Consider the following 27865-nt stretch of genomic DNA (forward strand, 5'->3'; position numbering starts at 1 on the left):
TCCACTGCTGAGAGCACATCAGCTCTTGCCTGGGTGTGCAGATCTGCAGTCCCTGGCACAGGACTCCCCCCTGCCCCCCAAACACACAGCTCTGGCAGCTATTGCTCAGCACTTCACATCTTCATCGTGGCTTGATCCACTCAGCTTGCATTTTGTAGTCTCAGGACCATCTCCCTCCACATAACAGGCAACCTGAAGGATGAGGAGGTTGGACTCCACAGCCTCCCCAGCGCCAGGAAGACCCTCCTCTCCCTCACCCCCCCTCCAGCACGCAGCACCAAGCCTGGCAGGGCAATACATCACACAGCAGCAGTACAGGAGATACTGAGACACAGCAGCTATTCTCCTTGGTGCAAAGCCTCAGCCAAGCACGCAGGTGCCCTGGCAAAGATGTGATTTATTAGTTTTATGCCGACTTGCACATGGCCTCAGAGACTGCAGTGCAGATGTGGCTCTGATCCCCAGCAAAGACACTCTTCAATCTGCTTATACACCTCAATTTTACATTTCTGTGCTAAGCCCTTTAGACGAGCAGACGTCGCTTACAGGTGGAGGCACAGTGAAGTTAGCTCCACAAGTTTTTCATACTGCAAATGGTATGAAAATCACAAACCACAAATGCTATGTAAAACTCTTTCCAAAGAGAAGCATCATTAAAAGCAAAAAATTTCAGACTTGAAACATTGGCTCACAGAGTTTTATGAAGGTTGGTTTTGAGTCATATGCAATCCACACTAAGATGATGAATATTTTCCTATAGGGGAGAGACTTAAGCTTCCCTAATCCAACCAACTTGTTACTCCTAATGCCAAAAGGAAATACAGCAACACCCATGCCCTTTACTTCTGACAAACCACCACTGGAACGACTGGAACACACTGCAGCTCTTCCCACAACTTCCATCAAGTCCTGTAGCACCAGACCATGCTGTCCAATATTCTCCAGCACTTCATCTTGGCATAGTTGCCTTTGCTGGGGCATTACAGGGAGTGCCAGTTCACATAATCACCGAAGCCAGGAACACCTAGTTCCAGAACAGCACTTACAGACAAAGCAGAAAACAACGAAGCCCTTCTTTCCTATGCTAGACTTATGCCATTCCTTGCAACAGCAGCTTATGATTCATTACACCACATTTAAGATTAAGAGTTTGACTAACTGTTTGAGGCACCTTAACGCCTTAGATTTTATGTGTATCTTGTGCTTTATTTGGAAGTTAAATGCAATTTAAATGGGGGGGCAGGAGGTGGTGGAGAAAGAAAAACTCCCGTGGACTTAAAGTTATAGCACTTGAATTCCAGTTAAGAAAAGACTAATGGTATTTCACCTTCAATACCTGAACTACGTAATTATCCAGGAAGTGTTCTTCCAGTTATGTGCATGAAGGCTTCACCTCACGAAGTCAAAACTTTAGAAATTGAAACAAAGAGCTAGTAGTTTCACACCTTGAATAACAGAGAAGAATACGAACATTTATTAAGCACGCAAGAAATAAGAGCAATGTAACTATTTGCCATTCTAGCAGCCCTAACACACTACCAAGGGTTCAAATTTCTGGCTAAGAACACACAATACACACTACTAAAATGGGTATGATGCTGAACTCTATCTACCTCACTGGAAGTCCAGGGTATTCCTGAGAACAGATTTTCCTGAGGTACTGGTGTCCATCTCCAGAAAGACATGAAAATCTTCACAGGACACCATTTGGTAGATGCAGGTTTTAAATGAATTAAAAGCTTTTTCTCTAAAATGTTTCTGGAACACATCTCTGCCAGCAGGGGAAAAGGAAAAAAGCAATCCAACCAAAACAAAAACCCAGGAGCAGTGGTTAGTGGCAACCTGTTGTTTTTTTCATTCAATTGTCTTGATGGAAACAGCAGACTGCAGAGTAAAGGTAGAAAGACGAGGAAGCAAGGAGGAGATGCTACTGAGATTATTCTTTAATGGCAGAACGCACAGCATAAACAGTTTCAAAGCAGGAAGGAAAAAAAAAAATCAAGCCATGTGGATACAACGTATCTTGAGGATATTTGCTTTCAAATCAGACACTTGTCTGCCCCATACATAAGAACTATCACCTACCACACCTCAGTGGACAAGGTGGCCACACCTCCAGTGGGCAATCAGATCATGGGCATTGCCCAGGGTCTGAGCATATCTGAAACCTCTTTCTTGGTCCGTTCAAAAGCTTTGCCCTACTCCCACATGATGCCTTTTAAAGATTTATTCAAAAGCAGACTGCAGAGACACGCTGCACTAGCTTCTCAAAAGAAGGTCACTCAAGACAATTAAAGCGCAGATAGCAGCATTCAGACCTTTAAAGAATAAGTCTCTGTGGTTTCAAAGTATTGTTCAGCTGCACAGATAACCCGCATTTGTGGAGTGACGCAATGCAAAATTTTCACTATGTACACAGCCACGCTGTTCTATTAAGTATGATGTTCTTTGATAAGATGTGAGGGTGCTTAGTTTCCAGAACTGGAATCAGCTCTACAGTAATGTGCTGAACAGAACAATAGTCCCCTGAACATGACTGGGGTAGACAGTTGTCACCATGAGAAAGTTTTGAAATGGAAGAGAAAAAGAGAACCTGAAATAAAACTAAACAAAATCCCTTTGTCCCCAGGAGCAAGAGCAGTACGAACTCACTATTCACCCATTGCTGATACGCACAGGAGTTCACCTTAGGGTAAGAAAGAAGAAAATCACCTTTTAAATCTGTTACCCATTTTACAGATTTTTCCTCTCTTTATAGCCTCCAATTCTGCCATTTCATCTTACAGCACATTTACAATGGATAAGGAAGCACTTCCTTCACTGTCTCTGTGGCTCATTGAGATCCATCATCTCCCTTGCAGGAAAGTTCAGGATGTTTTCCCCACCATGCACAGTCGGGAATCACTTCTCTCTGAGCTGAGGTCAAGTGCCACTATATTTGACCCCAACAGCACCAGGACACATTTCTTTTTTTCTTAGATATCATTGAGGGAAAAAGTAAATAAAAACAGAGGACCACATGGCCTTTTAATCCCCTAACCTTTAGTCTTTGTACACAAACTGGGAATTTCTATGAACTCTTTCAGTTCATATCCAATATATGAGTAAAAAATACCTACAAGCAAAGGCTGATCTTTACTTGTGAAAGCACAGCAAGACTGTCTGGGAAAAAGGGAGTTCCACTAAGAAAAAGAATGACAGGCTCTTGGGAGTCTGAAGGGATCAGTAAGCTTACAAAAAAAAAGCTTGGCCTAAAGCTCAGCTCTATGCAAAGCAGTATTTTCCAGATATTAACCTTGACAGCATTTCTCTTTTACCCTCCAAAATTATCCATAGAAAAATAATTATCAGAAATTTAAAGCCCTGAGATCACCACGCACGACGCCATTTCTGCATTAGCAACAAGACACAGTCACAGCTTCACAGTCAGCTTTTTCTCCTGATGGTCCAAGGAGAGCTGAGCCAAGCCTCACGTGTAGCCCTGGTTCTCACAAGCCAGCGATGCTCACCTTTTGCCCTGTTTCAACAACCACACTGTGATAAGATCTCTTTCTGCTGCGGGTTCCCAGAGCAAAATCTTTTCCCCACTTCACCCACCCACAAGTCTCTCACTGGGGTGGGATTCAACTGTGACAATGCAAATCAGGACTAGGGGGCGGAAGGGGGGGAGGACAGGAAAAACACAGCACAAAGCTCATTCCTCTCTTGCTCTTCAAGTCCTGCTTCTTTTCATCTGAAAGAGCCCACTCAGTGAATTCCACAGCATGAGATCAAGTCCATGCATTTTCTCTGGAAGGGTGTTTAGCTCTCTTTTAGCATTTTGTATTTGAATTATCATCTAGAAATATTTAAGCTTTTATGGAGGTTGGAAAAAAGACCCATATAAAACCCATTTGCTTCCTTCAAGAGTGACAGGTTTTCTTGGGTTTTCTTGGTCTATTTGTTCAATTAATACAACAATATTGACCAGCAAAACAATAAAACACATGAACACATTGAAACAAACAAAATTTGATGTATGACTTAACAGCATCCAAAAGCACAACCTGAAAACACCACCAGTCTTAAAATTTAAAAAAAAAAACAAAAAAACCCAAAAACTTGAAAAGTTTTTCAGATTTTCAAACTCTGGACCACCTCCCCGCCAGAAGTTGACATATTTATCATTTCTGATGGATAAGGCAGGCATGAATGCCTAACTAATTCCAACTATATCTTGATGTAACAAAAGACTACTTCCTCCCATACCATCAAGAAAAACCCTCCCTTCTTAGCAGAGGACCAAATTTAGTGCACATAAATATTTCATAACTTCATCCTGTCAAGAAATCAAACTGAATTACTTAAGGGCAATTTTCCAGAAGCTGCACATCCAAGCTCGAAGAATAAAACTGAACTGATCATATCCATTCTTCTGCTTCATACTGAAAGGCCAGAAGGTGAAGCAACAGTGAAAAACTGGAGATCTTGTGTGGGTGTCATCTAAGAACATTATCCACCAAGTGCTAAACTCCATTAAGAAATGCAGAAACAACACAGTAAGACTGGCATCTTCTGAAGAAAATACAACTCCAGCTTTACAATCCTCTCCTACACCCTGGTCTGCCAGAAGAAACAAATTCTGACTTTCACAAAACCTCACGGAAACTGAAACAACAGCCAAGAAACAGCTTGCTGCTACAGACAGAGGCCAACCACAGAATCAAAAGGTGACTGAAGACAGACATCTACAGGTGGTTCGATTTCCAACAGCGTGAAACACATGCAGCTTCCACTGACCTGGAGAGGAATTCAGCACCTGAAGAAGACGTGAGGTCATTTCTGTGCAAACAAACCCTGACCCAAAGATAAGAAGCACACCTGATAAAACTGGCACAAGACATTACTTTGCTAACAGAGGTAGTCTTAAACCTCCTAATCACTGGATGATACAGATTTGGATTCAACTCTGCATTTATTTTCTTCAGTGTTGCATCAAGAAATTCTCTGACAGAGCTCCACTTGTTAACTTTGCAAGACAAGAACAGGGATGCAGAGCAACCACCCCACAACAGCCTGTGCTCCAGTCAATTCCACAAGCATTGCACATTCCCAACTTTCCTCCTTTAGAAGGCTATGCAGTGATTCATGGTTGCTTTCTCTTACTGCAAGATAACCTCCTTTGGAAGAAGGAAAAGCATTATCTTTGTATCCCTGAGACCATGGCGTCTGTGTTCTTTATAAAATATTGATTTGTCTGCCATCTGTAGTGCACAAAGTTAAAAGTACGTGCATTTGAGTAGGCAAAACCAGACCCACGAGCCTGGGTCTGGGCAGATCTAAACCAGCTCCAACCTGAAGCCTTTCACACAGAGCTCTACCTGAGCCTGCCTCCTGGCAGGGCTTAGTGCAGGGCTGAACCACTACTGCAGGACACCTACACCAACAGCTGCCTCATGTCTGGCCATCTCAGGGCATGGGCAGAAGAGCTCAGGACTGTCTGTTTACATCCACCCGCCTGTGCATATGCTCTGAAGTGTGGCACATGGGACAAAAAAGCCTTTGCACAAAAACCACAACATCTTTGTCTCCCCAACAATTATGGCATATTCCCATCAACAGCTCCAGCACAAGAGTCCCCCCAAAAAGCCCCAACAACTGCTTGCTTCAAAAACCATAATCTTTCTCTACCCACAAAGCTTTTTCAGGTGCCTTCCAACGAAGAAGGACAAGAGGAGCAGGGAGATTGGGAGGTATAACACACAGAGAGGGAAATTAATAAATCATCAATATATACGTCCTGTTAAAGCCTGAATCAGTGCCAGGAGACTCAAGTAAGTTGACGGCCTTAAGTGCAGTGACTGGAGGCCATCTTAGCTGTTCCTAGTGACAGAAGGTGTTACCACGAGGAGCTCCTTAACACACCAGCTTTGCCACTCTTACAGGACAACATACATTCGACAGTATGATGAACAGGCAGATGCAGTTAAAAAAGCAAAATAAGCTTTTCTTTAATATGCTCCTGAGTGCCAGCTCTGAGGAAGCACTACGAGTGAAAGGAAAAATACTGCATAATCCAGGGGCAAAGTCAAAAATCATCACTGCATTATGGAAACTGCAGTTAAGTAATAAAACAGCCTTGGTCTTGACCTGTACACTGAGGAGTAACAGAGGACAATGCCTGTGCTCATTTTTAACTTTTCAAATCAATACAAAACTTGATAAACCAAGAACCGCTCTATTATGTCATAAGAGTATATGGTGACTTCATAAGCTAATGAATTTAAAAGCCTAGAATTTTTTTCCAATTTGTGAGTTATCTTCTGCATTCCTTTAGGGAGCTGGACAGTTTTCATGGAGCTACCAAGCAATGCACATATACATTATTACAAAGCAGTTATCTGAGCTTTTATAAAAGATTTCCCATATTTCCCTAGTTCTCTGTGCCAACACATTACTTTCCAAGACATGGACTTAGGAAAGGTAAAACGCTGCTATCATAGCTGTTCTGTCGGACCCGATTCATATTTCCTGGAGTAAACAAAAAGCTGCAGACTTGGAAACGGCAGGTGAGCACCCAAGTGAACTGTAATAAAAAGTTATCTGGAGACTGTAAAGGCTTCTGACGTTATTCTTTTTTTTTACAAGTCCGTGGCTTTCTTAGGGAATTGTAACACTAGGGATTTAGCCCACTTGGCTATTTAGTAGCCCTTCTTATTTGGCCTTGTTGCAGCATCACTTCACCAAAACACCGGCTCTCCAGTGCTGAAAATGCCCTTCCACGCTTAATTTGGGAATGCGAAGACCTCTCTGAGTGGGGCAGGCTGCTGACAGCAAACAGGCTCCACCGAGCTGCCCTCCGCACACACGGAGGCGGCACGGGGGCACTCTACCCAGATATTTTGGTGCAAAGCAGCGCGCGGACCCCGCGGCGAGCCGGAGCCTTGCACCGAGCCCCGGCAGCGGCAGATGCCAATTCAAGGACCGCGGGAGAGCGCTCCCGGGAGCCGCGGGAGGCACGGGGCGCTCCCGGGACTGTGTCCGGCAGCCCGCCCGCAGCCCGGCGCCCGCCCGGCCCCGCTCCCCGCCCCACGCACCGCTGTCCAGCCGGGCGATCTGGGGCAGCCGGTAGGTGCTGACAAGCAGGTCCAGGGGCACGGCCACCGCGCTCCACTTCACGTCCTTGAGGTTGCAGCCCAGCGGCGGGCCGGGGTCCATCTTCCCGGCCCGGGAGGGGAGGGAGCCAGACAAGCAGCGCCGGCGGGGTGCTCCCACCCGGCGGGGCGGCTGCCAGCGGGGCGGGCGGCGGGAGCGAGGGAGGCAGGGAGCGCGGCTCGCTACGCGCCAGGCGCCCGGGACACGCGGGGCTAGGCAGAGAGGGAGGCCCGCCGGGCACCCGCTGCTGCTGCTGCTGCTGCTGCTGCTCCCGCCGCCCCCCGGGACCGGCTGGGGCCGCCCGCCGCCGCCGCCGCGCCTGGCCCAGGAAGCGCCATCCCAGCACTGACTAATCAACAGGGTGCGAGCAACGCCTGCGCAGCTGCCGCTCCTCCCCGCGCCGAAAAGGAAAGTGCCGGGCTGCCCGCCCGCCCGCCCGGCGCGGAGAGCCAGAGCCAGAGCCAGAGCCAGAGCCAGAGCCAGAGCCAGAGCCAGAGCCAGAGCTGCCAGAGCCGCCCAGCCCGTCCCTCTCACTCCACCCTCCGACCGCTCGCCCGACGTGCAGCCCGCACTTGGGCTATGTAGCTCTTATTTTAGTTTTCACCTGTGCGTCATGTATATGCGTGTGAATTCATGTATACAGGCTAGTGCACAGAAGTCACTGTTACTGCACACGCAGGTATTACATATATTGTGTAGTCAAAGGTCTCCAGACCATGGGAACATTTGTAGTCATTCGCTCTTCAAAGTGGCTTATGTGATAAAATCTTATATGATCCTCAGAAGATATTTTACTTAATGTTACATTTTATTTTATACATTTTGATCTCCAGGCTGCCAGAGTGCAGAAACTCTGGGAAATTAAACCAGAAAAACTAACTGCTGGGTGGTTGCACTGTATTGTGCTCAAGTTTATTTTGTTCACTTCTGTGTCAAACCCGTTTATTTTATTGCACTAAACTTGGCTACATTTAAGCCTTCACTGTTGACTAGAGACATAAAAGTGCCTTACAGTGATAAGCAAAACGACTGACAACAACCACAGCCAAAAATTCTCTCCAGGTTCCCGCTTCCCCATCTATCCTTGAGACTGCTGGGGATGGCAGAGCTCAGGGAAGAGCTGTGGTACCAAGAGCCCTCCTGCTGCTCACCCTTCCTCGTGGCCTGGGTGAAGGGCCAGACGCTGCTGCGTGCCTTTGTCACTGCTGGTGCCACAGCACTGCCAGCACGAGGAGGGCTGAGACAGACACGCTCTTGTTCTGCTCTGCTGCAAGCAGAGACTGCGACTTTATCCATGGTCTCCAAGATGAAAAAAAGACCGTGGAAACTAGTCGACATACAAGATTACAGAAAACCCAAGTTATCTTGCTTTAAGTGGATCTAGGTTGGCTTGAAGCTCATCCTGCTGGGGGTCCATGCTTTAGCTATACAGTATGGTGCAGGGTTTTCCCAACACGGTGAAAAAACATCATTCTCTACACTCTGTCATGCTGCTGTTAGATCCTACCTACCAGAAAAGTTAGCTTTAAATTTTTTTTAAATTTAGCTTGAAAAGATACTTCTTTATGAAGTAGTTTCCCTTTTACCAAGTTCACCAAATGCTTTTCAACAACTTCAGTGAATTAAGCTACTGAAGTGCAAAGTAGTATCACAGAGTGGATCAGGCGGGGAAGCACCACATTGGGTCATCTGGTCCAACCTCCCTGCTCAAGCAGGGTCATCCCAGAGCCCATGGCACAGGATTGCATCCAGACAGTTCTAGAATATGGAGAGAGGGAGTCTCCACAACTTCTTTGGGCAATCTGTTCCAGTCCATGGTCACTGCACAGTAAAGTTCTTCCTCACATTCGGAAGGAACTTTCTGTGCCTCAGTTTCTGCCTATTGCCTCTTGTCCTATTGCTTGGCATCGCTGAGGAGAGCCTGGCTCCATCCTCTTGACACCCTCCCTCCCTTTAGGTACTTATAAACATTGATAAAGTCCCCTCAGTTGTCTCTTCTCAAGGCTGAGCAGGCCCAGCTCACTCAGCCTGTCCTCATAACAGAGATGCTCCAGTCCCTTAATCACCTTTGTTGCTCTCCCCTGGACCATCTCCAGGAGCTCCATGTCTCTCTTGTACTGAGAACTGGACACAGCACAGAACTGGACACAGCACCCCAGGTGTGCCTCACTAGGGCTGAGTAGAGGAGTAGGATCACCACCCTTGACCTGCTGGCAGTGCTGTTCCTAATGCTTCCAGGACACCATTGGCCTTCCTGGCCACCAGGGCACCCTGCTGGCTCAGGGACAGCTCACTGTCCACCAGGACCCCCAGGTCCTCCTCCGCAGAGCTGCTTCCCAGCAGGTCAGCCCCCAGCCTGTGCTGGTGCTTGGGGTTATTCCTCCCCAGGTGCAGGACCCTGCAGTTGCCTTTACTGAATCTCAGACAGTTCTCTGCCCATCTCTCCCATCTGTCAAAATCCTTCTGAAGGGCTGCACAGGCTCTGGGGTATCGGCCACTCCTCACAGCTTTGTGTTGTCAGTGAACTTGAGCGCTGTTGCTAAGAGCACTACTGCTGAAATATGGAAAGCATGGCTTTAGCTCATTCAGGCTTGATGAGGTTTCCAGGTGCAGTATGTAAAGCAAAGCAGATCAGATCAGACTGAGATTCACCAGGACTTGAAGCACTAGTCTGTCAGGAATTGTTCTTAAACACTATCTTGAGTACCATTAATTCCAGGATAGATACCATCTCACAGCATACGCTTCTCTCAGACATCACGCACTTCTACTGTCTGGGAAGAAAAGCATCTTTCACACAGAAATAGTTACTGTTGATTTTTCTTCAAACATTTTTTCATTCTTCTGTACTTGATGTCCTACAGCCTTTAAGTCTGCCTTCCTGTAACTGTGTTTGTGTTCTCATCAACCAGTGAGAACCCAGCCCACCCTTAATCGTTTTACTGGAACAATGTGCATTTAAAAAAAACGTAACTTCTAGATACTATCTAAATTTCATTCAGTTGTCTCCAGGCAGAGATGTCATAATGCTCACATAATGCTCACTAGTATTTAAATGGCTTGCTCTTGCTCTTGGAGTCACTTTGTTATGTGTCCTAACTGTACTACAGCTCCACCTCCTTGGAATACATTCTAATATTATATAAATGGCATTCAAATCACCAGCACATAGCAGAAATTTGTTTTAACTGCACCTTATGTATAATTAACACTTTAGAGATAATTTTCCTGATGTCTAGCAATGCCCTAGTGTGATCTCTTACCAGTCTCCAACTGGTGCAAAATGCTAATGAAGCCACCAGACCTGAAGAGCAAATCCACCCCAGGGCCAGGGCCTCAGTTACACAACATCTTCGTTTTTGTCTATGTGCCTTTTAGGTGGTGTTCAGAGACAGTCTTTATGAATCAACAGTAAATTCTTGCCATAAAACCATAAGCAGTGGCAAAAGGATTCAGAATAATTCCTGAAATTATTCTTAAATGCATTTTGAATTGACTTCATGTTGACTCCACAGCACATTTATGCAGCAGGCTGTAAAATCTGTAGTATATATTTATTCCATTGCCAATAACATTATTTTTAAAGCATTTCAGATCATCATCAGTTCATATCTGTGCTAACATCTGAAAAGGAACTGTTTACTACAAACTCATTTTAGTGTGAGTCTGGTAATATGCTTTACAATGTAGTATGCATATATCAAATAAAACTGAGCTTTATACAGTAAGTTTCATGGAAACCATAATATTTGGTATTTCTTTAAAAAAAACCCCAGCAATTTGCATTCCTTGTTCCCATATGATTTTTTTTATACCAAAGGCCTGACTTTCCTAATATTTACAAGTCCAGTGGGATATAACAGAAGATGCAGTGATAATTTCAGAATCAGATCCTGAATTTCTTTCCCTGAATCACAGAATTACAAAATTATTTAAGTTGGATAAAACCACCAAGATCATCGAGCACAACCTTTGACCAAACACCACCTTGTCAACTAAACCATGGCACTAAGTGCCATGCCCAGTCATTTCTGGAACACTTCCAGGGGTGGTGTCTCTACCCCCTCCCCAGGCAGCCTGTTCCAATGCTTAACAACCCTTTCCATGAAGAAATTGTTCCTGATGTCCAACCTGAACCTTTTTTGGCCCTTTCTAGTGAGAGTGGTTTTTTTTTCCCAGTGGCACACTCCTGTAATCTACAATGAGTATGTTTGGAAAAAGGCAGTTGTTTTGCTCCAGAAGATGTGAAAAGGAGAGCACTCATGGTGCTCATGGAGCTCATGGAGTGTTAGGTGAAGCATGCTGCATCAGCTAGCAGGAGTTAGCATCCTGCAAAAACTACCATGGGAACCTGAGTATCTGCATCTCCCTCAGGTGGGACTGGATCATACCTAAGGACAAGCAGTAGGAAACTCTGCAAGAAAGAAAAATGTATAAAAGAAATTCCTGTACTTGAAAGTCTCATTAGCAATAAAGAGAAGAAATCAAAATTACAAATTAATCTGACCTTTTAAAATCTATTTTCATTGTTAGAAAAAGGAGGAGGAATTACATGAAGGTTTAACCCAGAGAACTAGTAGCTGAACTTCTGTGAGTTCAGGACAGCTGGAAGTTCATCAGAGATCCACTGCTGAAATGCAAAACTGCAGAATTTAATCTATACAGAGGAGAGGAAGGAAGTGAGATAAAGTTGAATGAATCATGAGATCTTCAATGACCTGAAAGAAAATAAAAAGCAGGTCAAATTAGTAAATTATTAATAAATATATATACTATATATGGACAAAACCTGAAAGATAAGGTCCCAAAATGTTAGAAAATTAGATTTTAAAGATAGCAAGCCTGTTGATAATATGCATAGTGAGAATACTAAGGAAAAAAACTGGTCTGCTATTCCACAGAGTGGGACCTCTATTTAATCATCACTGGTGATGCGGATACTTTCAACCTCAGTCTTCAATTTTAGAAGGCAAATGTGATTTCACTACTAGCACCACCAACAAAAGTCCAAGGCTAGAAAAATGAACAAATAAACTGGAAAATACATAGGCAAGTTAAAGATTTCTGCACAGACTGGACCTGATGAAACTCTCTCATGGTTCAAACTGTGTTAGAATTGCTACTGATTATTTCCAAGAATCAACAGAATGAGGTTCCGGAATGTGGTGGCCTGTTCACCCCCTAATTCTGTATGTTCATCCTGTTCCCTCTCTGGCCTTGGCCACTCCCTCGATTTCTCCCTATTTTCTCCTGTACCCCAACCCCGTCCAGGGACCGCCCCTGGGCCCCTGAGAAAACCATCCCGCACCCAGCCCATGCTGTCTCACCACCGCTGAACATCACGGGGACAAGATGTGATTAAAGCCATCTCAAACCCTCATGAGAGACCCTTCTCTACCTTCTTTACCACCACTGCGCTGTAACGCCGCTGGCTGCCAGAGCCAGATCGCGGGGCTGTCCGAAATGGACTCCGGGATGCGATCAATCGCACGGCCCTAGGAAACCCTCGCTGAGCTTTCAGGCTGCAGCAGCCTGCTAGGCAGAGTCCAGAGGCTGCAACACCAGAAAACCCAAAAGGGATTGCATCTCTCTTAAAGGAGGGAAGGAAATACCTCTACAAACTGATCAAGTGAATTTCTACTAAATAAAGAGGTTTTAACAGGCTTTGTGGATGGGGGAGAAAGACTGAGGATCGTAACAGTTTCTTATAATGTGCTCTTAACAAAAAAACCCCAAAAGAACAGTCTAGGCAACATAAATACAAAATTACTTGGAAATAATTAGTACTCCAAAGATGAAAGGATACATTGAACAGGATTTCACTTAAGTCCATCCTGGATCCAGAACTATCCAGGACTTTCATCAAGACCATTGATGACTGAACAAAATACACCTGCACTTGGGGACTGTATCTATAGGAAGAGGCTTCAACTATGCTGGACCACAACATTACAATTCAGAGGGATCTTGGCAGACTGGAGCACCTGAAATGCCACTGAACAAGGAGAAACAGAAGGTTTTTACACATCCAAAGGAATAATCAATTGCACAAGTATGTACCAGGATAAAAAAAGCTGTTCTATGGATCACAAGCAGTGCTAGGCTACTTTGCATTATGCTGATGCTGGAATGCATAAGTAGGAGTATCACAAATAAGACAATGAAAAAATAATTTTAATCTATCCAGCTGTTTTTATTTAAACTGGAATAGTCTGCTCAGTTTCCAGGTCTACAGTCCAGGACAGTTGAGAACTAACTAAAGAACCTCAAGAGGAGGGAGACCAAAAGAGCAAAAGATTCTGAAAACCCAAACTACAATGGCAGGTAGGAAGCTCAAGAGTTCACTGGAGAGAAGAGAAAGAGAAAGAGAGAGAGAGAGAGAGAGAGAGAAAGAGAGAAAGAGAAAGAGAAAGAGAGAGAGAGAGAGAAAGAGAGAAAGAGAAAGAGAGAAGAGAAGAGAAGAGAAGAGAAGAGAAGAGAAGAGAAGAGAAGAGAAGAGAAGAGAAGAGAAGAAGAGAAGAGAAGAAAAAAGAGAAGAAGAGGTGTTCACCTACGTCAAGAGGAAAGGGAGAACCTACTTTTCATGTGTACCAGTTAGGTTAGGTATTAGGAAATTTCCTGTTTACCAGACCAGTTAAGTAAGGACTGTTGGCACTCACAGACACTCTGAAATCTCTACCACTGCAGGTCCCTGACCATCTTGTTGCATTACTTCAGGGGCAGCTGATCAGAGATTGAGATATGATGAGAACCCAGACAGACTCTCAAAATCCCTTCCAGCACTATTTCCTTCCTCTGCTATGGTTTTAACGAAAGCAGGGATTATCCTTTGTTCCTTGCTTTCAGATTTGGTGATAAGCACTAGCTTTAGTGACTGGCCATGATGAGTAGTCAGGACACAGCCCATCCCATCCTTTTGCACCCTTTCTGCAGGCACATAACCCGGGCTAGGGGCACATGAACCTGGCACTATGCTCATGTGCTTCAGAGAGTATTTTCCAGTTGAGCTCCCTTTCTCAATGCCAAATCTAATAATAATTTTATATCACGACAATCTGCAAACAGCCCTCAAAAAAGAACCAAGCATATTTCAGAAGATTAGTGGCATTCCAGAACAGTAAGCCAGTGGGGTTTAGTTATTTTGGATGTGCTGGGATGGCTCAAACTGCACAACAGCATTATTCATTCATAAATGGTGATAAAATGACCACATCTCCTATGCAAGGGAAAAAAAAAAAAAAAGACAGTATAGTCACCACAATTCTTCAGGTTTCCCAACTCAGGTTTGCTTTTTGCTTGTCCTGCAGGTTTGAGTTGTGCTTGCTTTGCTTTGAAATAAAAAAAAAAAAACAACCAGCATCCTGATTCTGCCCTTGTTTAAAATTAAATAAGATATGCCCCACAGATTTTAAAGGTATTACAAGTCAGTATAAAACAGGTCTAAAAGAGCAGAATCAGATATCTCCTCTATTTATACTTTAAGAAAACAACATAAATGTATCACAATATCAAACAAAACCTTTTATTGTGATCATTTGTGACTTAAAGAACGTTTGAAAATGCAGGTATGCTGCTAACACCTGTGTAAATTATTTTAAGGAATTAAAAAATTTTATATCAGAAACATTACTATTACTACCAGATGCATTCTGTTGTTCCATGTTTTCTGAGTTCTTAGGAAGGTCCACCAATATACTCTAGTGGAAGATGTCCCTGCCCATGTTAGGGAGGTTGGAACTAGATGATCTTCAAGCTCTCTTCCAACCCTGACCATTCCATGACACTAATCTTTATATGGTTTATCCCTTTCTCTCAGACATCACCTTTGCAGAGTCCCTATTCAAGGGTACTGAAGTAGCATGTATGTTTCTGAAATGGGTATAAAAGAAACAAAGCCAAAAACTCTCCAAGACTTGTCTTATGGGATTGCAGTAAATATCAGGTACTTAAAAGTGATGTTATATAATTTCATATATCAGAAGGTTGCTTGTGTGATGATGTCAATGTTCACTGTATTATAAATCTGGTATAAATAACACACACAAAAAAAGTGAAGGGTGTTTTTTTTAATAACAGAAAATTAGTACACTTAAGACTTCCTTCCTGCAAACATTTGCATTCAAACACTTTCACCCTGTGATGCATCTAATAATTCCAAAATCAGATAACTGTTTTATCTTCACATTAAAAATATGAAAATATAATATAAACATATAAAAGAATTTGGCAACAAAGTCTGTATAATGCAAAGGATGCCTAAACACTGTGTTTTTGGATTACAGGCTCACTTTTAAAATCTTGTCTGTTCCTTTGCAACACTTGGTATTTCCTGAAGAGAAAATGGAGTAAGAAACAGTCTATCAGAATGCACAGCAGGTTCTCTTCTTAGTTTCATCTAGAGACACAACGTCTAAGTCATGTAATACACAGGATTTCTGTAAAACAAAAGCAGACACTTCATTAAGATAACTAAAACACAACAGTTGAAAAGTTTGCTTTTTCACATACTTTAATGTAAAATATTTGGTGAAGTCACTGGATATATTTTTCCTTTGAATATTTAATTAAATGATTGAAGTTTTCTAATAAATTAGATGGAAACCATTGCCCATGCAAGTCCCAGTTTGGCATTGTTACATTCTTTAGCTGCCTCATATATCTCTCCTAAATCTGAAGGTGACAGAAAGTGTCTTTTGAGGAGTCACTACAAGCCATATGTGCCAGTCCTGTAAATCTTTACTCACATGAACTGTTCTAGAAGTACAGGTTCTTCTGTTGACTACACCAATTTTAGCTAATTTTCAGTTAAGTACGCTTATCTTTGCAGTATTGAGCATGGGTTGAAAAAGTCCAGTTGAAAGGAACAGGAAATACAGAGTATCAGTACCCACTAAAAAAAAAAGGCATGGGCTATTAACTGTTACAAAGGACATTAACTTGTTTTGTGAAATTCACTAAAATTCTCTTTTCTTGCCTTGCCTCTATTTAATAACCAGGAATACCCCCAAATGGAAACAGTTCAGTCTTTATCATGATGAACTATCAAAATAGCATTCCACCCTTGTAAAACATTTATGTACTGATTGCAAAATCAGATTATAACAAAAATGAAAATCATCAAAACCAGGACTCTTCCTTTCAGCAATGAACTCAACTAGATAATTAGTGTTGACCAGAGAAACAATCGAACCCAGTTGTGCAATGCAGTACATGTCGCAATCTTGTACTCTGGAACTATGAACACTGAACCCTGAACTAGGGCACAAAGACACAGAGAGTATTGTCACATGCCCAGGAAAATAAAAGCCCCAGCTTCTCTACCTGCCACTCTCCTGCCTGTGTCTTGGCAGGTTTACCAACTAAGTGCAGAGAAGTAAGTGAAACCACTGGATTCACCACATTCCTCTCTCAACCCAAACCCAACAGCCATAACCATTTCTGACAATAAAGAGAAGCTTCCAGAGACAACTGCTAAGCTGGAACGAATGAAATCCAAAGCACAGGAAAAAAGAAAGGAAGAAAGGAAAAATGGCATAATGCAGTACAATGCTAATCATGATTCAAATTGAAAACTTACACCTACAAAGTCACAGGATAGTTGAACATTGACTACATCCAGAAAGATTCACCTAAAATTAGTCGGCTGCATCAGAACGAAGGCAAAATATCAAGTTTCCCACATGCTACAAATAAGCTTTATGCCTCTTTGGCTGAGAATATTCATCACTACCTAAAATGCTGGAGAAGATGCATGAATTTTTTTTCCTTTTTCCTTCTGTAGCCACAGTTCCAGCTCTTCCAGAGCGCTGGCTGCCCTGTGCCAGAGACATCCCCACAAAGAGAGCGGCTGAGCTCATTCCTCCCTGGGGCTGCAGGGACCCAGGGAGGCTTCCACAGTGCATGGTGCTGGGGGGAGAAAATGAAACATCTGGGAAGGCATCAAAAGTGATGGATAGAGAAAGGAGCAGAGGGCAGGAAATGTATTGTAGTGTCTAAACCCCAGGATGGATGCTGAAGCTGTCATCAGTAAAATTATTAGCAAATACTGTCTAACTGTAGAGTGCCTGCAGACTGTGACTTACTGATTTTAGGAATTTCTTGTCATAATGAATTATCTACATAATGAATTCTCCACATAAGGAAGAAATACAGCATGTGCACTTTTACTGGTTTTTTTAAAATTTATTTTTGAGTGGTAAGGACCAGGAGACGTAACATTTTTACTACTCTTGAGAATTACCCACGAATACCAACATGCAGCTTTATAGCTGCATGTTTTATATTTTAGTTTTAACTAAAAAAAGTTTTAACTTTTCACGCAGTTGTGGGAGGTACAGGCATTAGCTATTATGATTTCTGATGGGCAAAGACAGTATTTGGTAGTCTGCAAGCACAGACAGTAAATTTAAAGTATGAAGACCTTTTTAAAAAAGGGAGCAAGGTACAATCAAAAGTACACAAACCTAACCTTGTCATCTCAAGGAACAAGATACCACTCTGGTTTCGAGATAAGATTCTGAAGGGAAAATAAAAGCTTTGGAAGATAATGGTACAGTAAGAAATTTAAAGAAATAACAACACTGAACATTGATTGTTGTGAACATCAACTAAGTATGTTTTGTTTCACCCCTGCTTTTTCTTGAGAAGAAAACAATCAGTTTAAGTAGTAAAAAAATTCTAGAAAAATCCCTGTTTGAAGAGTTTCAGAATTCAACTTTCACTTACTTAGAGAAAACAGGTAATTCAAAGATGTTGCAGATTATACTTCAAGATCAAACTTTATGCTTTCAGTCAAAGGGGAGAAACATATTTCCTGAAACACTTAGGATACTTACTTGCATCCTTAGCATTTTACTACTTAATAGTACTTTTGGGTGGTGAGTAAGCTGCTCATGTATCCTTAGCAAGGATCCTCAGTACTGTTAAGCAATTAAGAATGGTGAAACATATTTGATAACGCAAAAGTTCTTATTAATCTCTAAAACCATTATTTGATAGTTCATCAACAAATTAGCCAGGACAGAAAGACAAGAACTACCACTCCACAAATAAAGAACAGCCATTTTAAAATCCATTTAAAAGCTGAGGACTCTTAATCACTTCAGTTTGTAAGACTGTTCCATACAGGGTCTTTGTGAAGCAAATAAGGCTCTGGGATCCACTTAAGCAAATGTGCTGCAGACGCATTTAAAAACTGCACATTCATAATCTAAAGACATATGACAAGTCCTGCATAAAGCATTGAAGCAATGATCAGATTTGGGCAATCCCATGTAGTGCTCAGCCTCAGCCAAGCCTTGGGAGAGGTGGGGCACCCCCTCTCCCGAAATTACAGCAGGGAGGTATGCAAATCTCTTCCACCTGTGAGAACAAGGCAGGCAGCATTCCTCCTCCAAGGCTCCACAAACACTAACACTTCCAGCTCACATTTCAGCTCAGCTTGCTGTAACTCACTGCCCCACAAGTCAGCCAACAAACAGCAAAAAACTGTGAAAAGGTGAGAAGAACCAAAATGGTACCAAGAAGCTGGAGTTTCCACTTGGGTATCTCGGGCAAAGGGGGGTTTTGAAAATACCGCCACAGACACAGGTGCCACTGTACCCTGCAGTGATCTCAGTAAGATGTTGAAACTTCCTGCTATCAAATACTAGTTTTTCCTGTTAAATAGCACAGCAGACATCTCACCTAACTGGCAGGCATCTCTTCGAGCCAGTTTTAAATTTCCTACTTAAAACTGCCCCCCTGGCTGTCTCTCCTTCCCACTTCTAAGCAGAGTTTGTATGACTGGCATGCAATAGATACCTAGACACAGTAATTGTGATGAGATGGCTGAGTTACCAAATTTCCTTTTTTTTTCAATCAAGGCAAGAAAGCTAGGGTGGTATATGAAGGAAAATGTAATGAAGAAAAAATCCCACAACCTCTTTTAAAGGTTTTTAATGGAGTAAATATATAAATCTTCATTAAGCTCAGCTGCCCATTCCTTGCTGAAAATCTACCCACATCAATGGTGGGTCCACCTTCTCTAGCACCAGTTTTTAGTATTTTGATACTGGTTTAGTTATTTTTAAGGTGGGGCTCACTGTGGGTTTGAAAGAATGAAAGGATTTTGCTTTATCCCTATCATGTCCCAAGTCAAATTCAGACCTGGAGTGTTTGCTGAAAAATTAGGGGCTTTGGAGAAACAAACAGAAGAGACTGTAACTGAGGTTACTATTATTTATATCTTATATCAATTTTAAGGATTTTTATTCTAATTACAAAATGATCCTACTTAATTACTGCAATCATTTTGTTTATATTTAACAGTGATGGTCGACAAAGATTGGCAGAGAACTTCATGCAACCAAGTCCATGTGACTTCTGTGCCTGAACTGCCATTAGAGAGAGCTCAGTTATTAATAGTCCAAACACTTTCTATGCATTTTCCCTATATTCTGTAATTCTAATTATCTGTTCAAAATGCAAGACAGTAGTCTTGCAGTAACAATGGGCTGGACATGGCACAAGCAGTGTTAAGCAAGGGCTAGGGATATATTAGCAGGGAAGGCAATCATTGTGGGAACAGGGACAAGAGCAGGAGAGGAGGATATGAGGTCTGGCACAGCAGGATCTAGCTGCTGCTGACTACATTGCTCAAGAAATGTTGATGAAGGTCTTGTTCCCAAAGCCTGCTATTCCACCAAGCCTAAAACAGCTAACCCACTGGCAAAGCGTGGGGCTCTATCTCCCTCTCCTGTTACTACCACGTAGACTGTAGCAATGCTGTACTGCAATTATATTTCACAAACTTGAGAAGACAGCTGTGGATCTCCCGTGAGGTTCCTCAACCCTACAGATCATCTAGGTGAGGTTTACTATAGCTGCATCATAAAAACTCTATTTAAGAGAGCAATATATCTTCAAAGTCAATATCCTGCAGAAGCGGCAAATGCCAGAAGTAAGCCAAGTCTCTAACTTTCTTTTGGTCTCCTGGAGTTTAATTTACTTAATTTGAATCATATGAAACCATATAGGCTAAGATATGGAGGCCTGTAAAATCAGTGGAGGGAGAAAGGCACCTCCAAAACACAATTTTATCCTAGAGACTCATCTCTTTCCATTGAATAGAGATGATTCCAGACAACCAGACTAGTCATGCAAATTTCAGCTGGCTAAGGTTGCATGCTAAGATGAATCTCATCCCCTATACACAGACATTGTGATTAAGTTTTGATTTACATGACCTAATTATATGCTACTGTTTCCAGAAGAATATCTGGCTCATTCAATGTCCAGAACAGACTTTTAAAAAAAAATTAAATAAGATAGTGTAGTTAAATTATGCCTTACACTGCACCAGCACTGAGTGAGTTGGTAGCATTTATCCTCTTTGCTTTAATCTCTGTACCTCGGCTCCCACATGTGCAATGTTGAATATGCTACTTGATGTTCCTAAGAACGTTGAGGAGATAAAATCTAAAATGGATCTAAAGTACAGCAGTACAAGCATTATGAAAAACCTCTTGAAGGAATTAATATTCTGTGGTCAGTACAAGATAAATAAAGGGCAAATAAAGCCTGGGGCTCCATGCATGACTGAGGATAATAAAGAAACACTGAGTATGCACTGCTGGAGACACAGGGATCTTTTAGACAAACTAACAATTCCATGAACCTCAGCAATAATGAAATCCGACTTCCTATGGATTTGGGTCTTGAAGTGAATTAAATTTGATATCTGTGATGCAAACTCCAGCTGGAGTGGCTGGTTGAAGCATTTTTCAGTCTCTCTATGTAGTGGTCTCTATTTAATATTCTATGAACTAATCCTGGAGACTTTCCTTCTGCAGAGTACTCTGCCTCTCACCTTATTTTCAAGGAACTACTCAGGAACTTAAATATATTTTAGTCTGATCTGTCAAAATTGTTTAAAATCAGCTAACAAGTTCCAAAGGTACTTTAAGAGCAAAGGAATAGGAAACACAGTATAATCTCAAAAATCTTGTTGCCACAGGAAAGAAATGTAAAGAAATGAAGGAAGGGCAAAATTGAGGCCTGCTACTTCTGAATGTTCGTCTCGAATGACATCCAGCTGTTAAACATTAAATGTTACTCTCAACAGCACAGGGCAAGGTCTTAAATGGATTTTCACTGTTCTCTACTCAGCAGATATATGTTTATTTAATATGATTAAAATAATCTTAGTAGTCAATCACTCTTGGGAGGTAGGAAGAACTTAAGTTTTGGTTAGTTTTATTGCAGTTTTCAGAAAAAGGTGATAACTTCATTATCTTTTTTTCCCCCTTTTTTTAAATGGAGTTTCTTTCCTGATTCTAGTTTAGAAAAATACCAACAATCACACACACAAGGACATATAAAAATGCTTGTAATATTTTTTTAAAAACCTGCTTGAGAACACTACTGCTTGTCAGGCATGAAACCAAAGAACACAGAAGAGCAAATGCTAACTGTATTCTGGGTGGTATTTTTTTGGTTTTGATTGTTTTTAGAAGACTGACTCACAAGTACAAATAGTTCACTGGAAACCAGAAGCATTGTCAAAGAACAGCTGTCATCTATTAATGAACAGGTTTAGGCATATCTGAGATTCATAAGAATTGTGAATAAATAAAATACTGTTATTTTTCAACATGTCTAAGCAAACTCCTGGAATAATCTGTGTCATTAACATTTATTTCCACAGCAGCCTTTCAAATACAATCAGATCAGTTACTATTGCCTTTCCCCAAAAATTTGTCAGTCAGAGGAAGTTAAAACTCAAGTACTGCATTCAGTTATTATTAACTGATTGGCTTGGAAATTGGGAGTTCTCAGAAATATGGCATGATTCCTTAGCTGTCACCAATGTAAGCTGTCAAAAAAATATCTGATGGTTTTAATGAGACTGCCCATGTAAGTTAGAGCTGCAGAACCGAGACCCAGCATAGAATGGCTGGGATGGAAAGTATCTGAAAGGTCAAGCAGCACTTTAGCTATCCAGATCACTGGGACACAGAAGTCTTCTCTCTCCCTTAAGCCCACTACAAGAAAAACTTCAAAAGAAGAGATGGGATGATGAGCACAAAATAGTGACAATACACTCAAACACCTGCCCTTTTTTGTTTTGTGTTGTTTAAATGTCCGAAACTTTTTAATTTATTTTTTTTTCCACAATCCTCCACTGAACCACAACCTGTTCTAAATTTCAAAAGAATCAAGAAGCTTAGTACTTCTTTATGAGCTCTATAACTCTGGACACCAATCTTCCCCATCTATAGGAGTGTTTTGTGTAGATTAAGTTACTAAGGAAATGTCCACAGTAGACGGCAAGCAAGAGTGTATATAAAAAGTCCTAGACTTCGTTGGATTAATACAGTCTACTGCAATGCATCTGAGAATGGTCTACTGCCTGCCAGCCTGCCCTGCCTATTTATCTTACCTCTGAGTAAGCTTCACGCACTTCCCAAAAGAATGGCCATAATAGACTGTTCTAGGGAGTTCCTTTCTTCTGTGGGACTGGGAAAGCACTGACATGCTTCCACTGAAGCATCTCATCAGTCTGGGACAGGTGGTCCTATTGCAGAGGGAAGGGAGGCCCGATATCCCCAGACATAGGTGCCTTAGGCCAAAACACTGAGCAAAGCTGTATCTCCTTTTTACAATCAGCAAATACATATTTCACCACTACCAAATGGATGTACGACTGAAATGATCTCAGACTGGCATCTATCATGTCATTTTTCACAGCTACTAGTCACACTTGCTACTGCATTTTCCCTTCTCCAAAATTTCATCAGTTAGAGGAAGTTAAAATTCAAGTACTACATTCAGATTTCACAGTTTTGTGAACAGGCAAATTATTTTGTCGAACCTGAAAACCATGATGAAACTGTAAGGTAGATTTTTTTTTTTCAACCGCAAACTCTTTGTTATCAGGCCAGTGGTATAACCAACTGGGCTAAAGGGGTTCTTGTTTAAATCAACAATGCATTTTACTAAAAATGGCAAATTATACACCAAAGTAATGGTACATGATGCCTCATCAGGATTCCAAATATTTTTAGCTAAGGTGAAACGTTACTACAGACAAATATGACAAATCCTCATGGGCATGTTTTCCAAACACACATACATGCAGAGCATACAACTGTTCAAAGCAGTTCTAATTAAAACCAATCAGCAGTACAACATGTTGAACGTGGTCTGAATTTTTTTGCCATGTCCACACTACAAAACCCATGAATTTTCATAAAGGTGAGTAGGAATACTGAAGTTTCACTTACAGTAAAATAAGTGTAGGCAATCTTAATGTGAAAAATACCCAAACATCATTTCTGCATGTGCAGAGAATTCTCTTAGATATCATCCAAATACACTCTGCAGAAATGCTCACTTCTCACATTTGTCTTTGCAGCAGTTACGATCACAGATATTGTTTTGTAGTTTTCATGTTTCATACTAACAATATATTCTCTATTTACAGTAGACAATGTCTTTTTCATTTACAACAAAATCAGTTATCTTACTTGAGACTTTTTTCCAACAAGCTCAGTAACTCAAGGGCTTGCCATTATTCTCCTGTTCTAAACATTATTTGACTGTTCAGTTGCTGTGCTTCATTTTCATGTTAAAGTAACCAAAAGATTTTTTTGCCTTTTTTTTCCTTCCCCAAAATAACCAGCTACAGCTTGTGTTACTATGTAGTATGACAGGACCCCGATTTAGAAGCAGTCCAACCCTGAGCTATTATTCTGACCAACCCCTATGGCTACTTAATCAAAACACTGTTATTTGTGACTTTGTCAGTAATTTTGCTCATTCATCTTTATTATGACTTCAAGAGTATTTGGAGTGGAAGGTTAGTTTTGTATACCTAATACTGGTGATGAATGGCAGTGATAATGCACTGCATGAAGAACATCTATTAATGTCTAAAATAATATTCTACTGTCTAAAAATAAGTTGCAATGCAAAACATTTTCAGAGCTAATGAACAATAATTCAGTCCTACAAAAGAATTGCAACTCTGAGGAGTAAGGACCTTTAAGCCAACACACTCAAGTTGGAGATGCTGACTCTGACAGCTACAATATTGATTCTACCACTAATTAACTCAAATCTTTAGGCCTTGATAACTTCAAAAGCACTAGTGTAAATCAGCCAAACAAACAGCTATGAACCTTGGATAAAACATTTTATTGCTGAACATAAAAGCTCCACTGATTCTACCATCATACAGCATCTTCACTGCGTGCACGCTCTACAGAAACCTAGAGGAAAGAGGAATCTCCTTGGCACAGAAGTGGAACTACTCTGGAGCTGTTAACCACTCTCTTAAAGAAAAGCATGGGAAATAAAGCCACAAATGCAGCCTTCCTGAATTTTCACTTTCTCTCTGAACTGTATTGTACTTGCTTGCCTCTTCTGTTTTTCTCTTCTCCCACGATTCTTCTCTCCCACGTTTCTCCTCTGTATGCCTGCAGCTACAGGATCCCCCCAAAACATTAACTCTGTAATGCAAAACCAGCACTGGCTGTGCTTTGCTAAAACTATTCTGTAGTTACAACCTTGTTTACCCAATCTGTCAAGAAAAATTTCCCATTTTCTTTCTACTTAGAAAAGAAGCCTACCTTTTCCAGGATTTCCTTAGTCAAGACTGAGAATGCGTGCTCGATATTCACATTTTCTTTAGCACTGGTCTCAAAAAATGGCATTCCATATTCCCAAGCAAGCTGAAAAACAAATGTAGGAAATGGGATGAACATTCTTTAGGAAAAAAATCAGTTCCTTATGCTAGTAGCAAGAGATATGGAGGTGTTCTGACTGCTTCTAACACACTATTAAAAACACTAATTAAATACATGACTGCTCAGTAAAGTACTCTATATTCATCCTCAGTCTACAAATTTCAGGTAACTCTTAAACCATTCTTCCTAAATTTTTGCATTTTCAAAACAGCTTTTTAAACCTTTCTTTACTTGTAAATACCAAGAATAAACTCCAGTGGGTCTGTTCTCAGTGTTGTGATTTATTTGGAAAATGAACTGTCTCCTAAGCAATTATTTAGAGGAATAAACACTAAAATAAGAGGAATAAACACAAAAAACACTAATGGAGTGCCTGCAGATAAAAATATGACAAAAACTGTTGAAAAAAATTGGAATGATGAAATAGAAAAAAAATATGTTCCTTTATGCTAGACAGAGAGAAACACAGAGGTAACAGGCAAGCAAAGAAAACATATGCATGCAAAAATATATTATGGTAAAAGGCAAAGAAGAAAATACTTACAAGGGCAGCATAGACTTTACAATGGTTGGGTTTATTTAATTTACTCCTGTTGTCTCATTTCCAGTGTATTTCAATTAGAAATAGCTTTGAATTATGTTGGCATGAAGAACAGAACCCTAACACAACGAAACTAATGTTTTTTTAAGGTCCTAAATTTTTCTACTTTATACAGTTAAATACATGGAGAAGAAGAAAAAAAACCAATTGCATCGTCTCACATGGGAGGGGCCAAGGTGGGAACAAATATGCCAAAAAACCCATACTGGGAGAGTCTATTCTCATTGCAATTATTCCCGTTGCAATGGATCTCTTCTTAGAATACATCTGGAGAAGATAATCCCAGGCAAAGAAAATACCCCACTGCTTATAATGTATAGAAAATCCTATAATTACTGACCACTTAATGATTTATTTGGAAGGCTCTCCATTAGGATAAAAAGTCTAATGTTGGTAACTTCTGTTTGCTTTCAATGAGGTCTAGAAGTAACTAATCAACATTTGACAAAAATTCCAAAATCAGGCATGAAGATGCAGATATAATAATCAGACTTCAAAGTTTTAGTCAAAATGTAATAAAGATTAAAGGTAAAAAAAAGTAAGCAAAATGGTTTCCTTTCCAAAATGCTACAAGCAAATGTAATTCTGAAAATTAAGATGAGATCTAACTGATTCTTTAGACAGAGACCACTTCATAAGGGATTCTGAAACTCAGTGGACTGCTGTGAACTGTTTTTGGTACTGCAGCAACTTGTTACAGAAAGTTGAGATCATTTGACTATTGCCAGTACAAAACAATGACGCATAATGGGTCCTAAAGAAAAATACAAGCAATAAAAAAATACTGGGCTAATAAAGTAGAGAAAACTGGTTTGCTGATTATAAAGAACACAGAAACTACTATGAAATAGCCCTTTTCCTTCCTTGTATCATGTAACAGGTTCCTAGAGGTTACCTATGCACAAACTCTGATGAACACAAACCAACCCCTTTAATCATGGAATCACAGAAAAATTTTGAAAGATAACCCCACTTGAAATGAGGCTACTGCCCACACAAGACTAGGTCAGCTGGGGCTTTGTCTACAAAAGTCTTGAAATCCACCAATGATGGAGATTCTGTAGTCTTTATGGGACCCTCCTCCATGGCTACATCACCCTTCTAGTGCAAATAGTTCTCCTCAACTCCAACATGAACCTCCCAAGCCAGGACTTGTGTCTGCTGCCCCTTGGTTTATTGTCTGTCTCTACTGAGAAGAGTCTATTTCTGTCATTCCTCTAGTGCCACTTCAGTTGCTGTAGACCAGTAACTGCTCCTTAGCCTGCTCTTTACCCAGCTCCCTCTCCTCATGGAATACTGGTACTAGACCCCAATCACCTTTGTACCTGTCTGCTGGACCAGCTGCAGTTTCTCAATACCCTTCTTCACAGCGAAGAGCCAAAGCTGGATACAATGTTCCATGTGGCCCTGCCAGCACTACGTAAGGGGGTAATAATCTCCCTAGATCTACATCCATTACCCTTCTAACATAGCCCAGCACCTTTTAAGCCTTTGCTGACTTATATTCAAGCTGGTGTTAATTTTAACTCATGAGTCTTTCGTAGCAGGGCAGTGACTCGTGACTTGGATTATTCCATCACAGGTGCAAATCTTTGCGCTTCATGAACTTCACGATGTTTCTGCTGGCCCAGTTCGCAAGTTTATCAAGGTCCCACAGAATTGGTGTTCTCCCGTGTGGTGTGCCAGTCACACCCCTTAATCTCATGTCACATGCAAATCTCCCTCTATCATCAGCCAGATCACCAATGAAGATGTCGAACAATGTGACTGAGGCAAGGCTGACTGGTTCCCTGAACCTTCTTCCTTGCCTTTTAAAAAGATACAAATCATGCTGGCATCTTTCTAGTCAAAAGAGATCTCTCCCAACCACCATGATTTTTCAGAGTTGACTGACAGCGGCTCAAATCACAATGATCAGCTCTTTCAGCACAACTGGGTGAACTTCATCATGTCTATGGGCACATCCAAATTTCCTAAGCAATTTCTAATCCAAAGCTTTCCTGCTGCTGGTTGACCTGCTCCTTACAAAACCATGACAGTACCTGCAGAGGCCTGGGAGCAAGTTCTATTTGTGAAGATCAAAGAAAAGAAAAACCAAATCAAATTAAACAAAGAAAACTTGACTCCTTGAGCCTTCTCTGTATCATGTTACTACATTGCCTACTACATCTATTAATGCACCCTCATTTTCTCTATATGTGCACAATATTGACTGAAGAAAATTAATGTATGCATTTTTTCGTTTTACCCTGCATACTGCTAAATTCTGTGGAAAGCAACTCCTCCAAAAATGTAGCTCAATGGAAAAACCCCCACTAGTCCAGTGGTACAGCACTCAAAAGTATGAACACGTATTTGGCTACTCCCTCTCCTAAAGACAATAGACAGGCATATTCAAAGA

General features: G+C 41.3%; 2 protein-coding genes across 3 annotated transcripts in view; both read right to left on the reverse strand.

Moving 5' to 3' along the window:
• Positions 1-7426, reverse strand: part of GAREM1 (GRB2 associated regulator of MAPK1 subtype 1) — a 102318-nt gene extending 94892 nt beyond the window's left edge. Inside the window, exon 1 of the mRNA XM_032124336.1 lies at positions 7077-7426. Coding sequence (XP_031980227.1) covers positions 7077-7197 — 121 coding nt within the window. The 5' untranslated portion in view covers positions 7198-7426. The remainder of the gene's footprint in view (positions 1-7076) is intronic.
• A 7216-nt stretch (positions 7427-14642) lies between these two features.
• Positions 14643-27865, reverse strand: part of LOC116451187 (ras-related protein Rab-10-like) — a 33299-nt gene continuing 20076 nt past the window's right edge. For both annotated transcript variants that reach the window (XM_032124374.1, XM_032124365.1), the window contains 2 exons: positions 24747-24848; positions 14643-15569 (listed from right to left, as the gene is read on the reverse strand). In XM_032124374.1, coding sequence (XP_031980265.1) covers positions 15495-15569; positions 24747-24848 — 177 coding nt within the window. In that variant the 3' untranslated portion in view covers positions 14643-15494. The remainder of the gene's footprint in view (positions 15570-24746; positions 24849-27865) is intronic.

Source organism: Corvus moneduloides, chromosome 1 (genome assembly GCF_009650955.1).
Source record: "Corvus moneduloides isolate bCorMon1 chromosome 1, bCorMon1.pri, whole genome shotgun sequence".
In the NCBI taxonomy this organism is placed as follows: domain Eukaryota; kingdom Metazoa; phylum Chordata; class Aves; order Passeriformes; family Corvidae; genus Corvus; species Corvus moneduloides.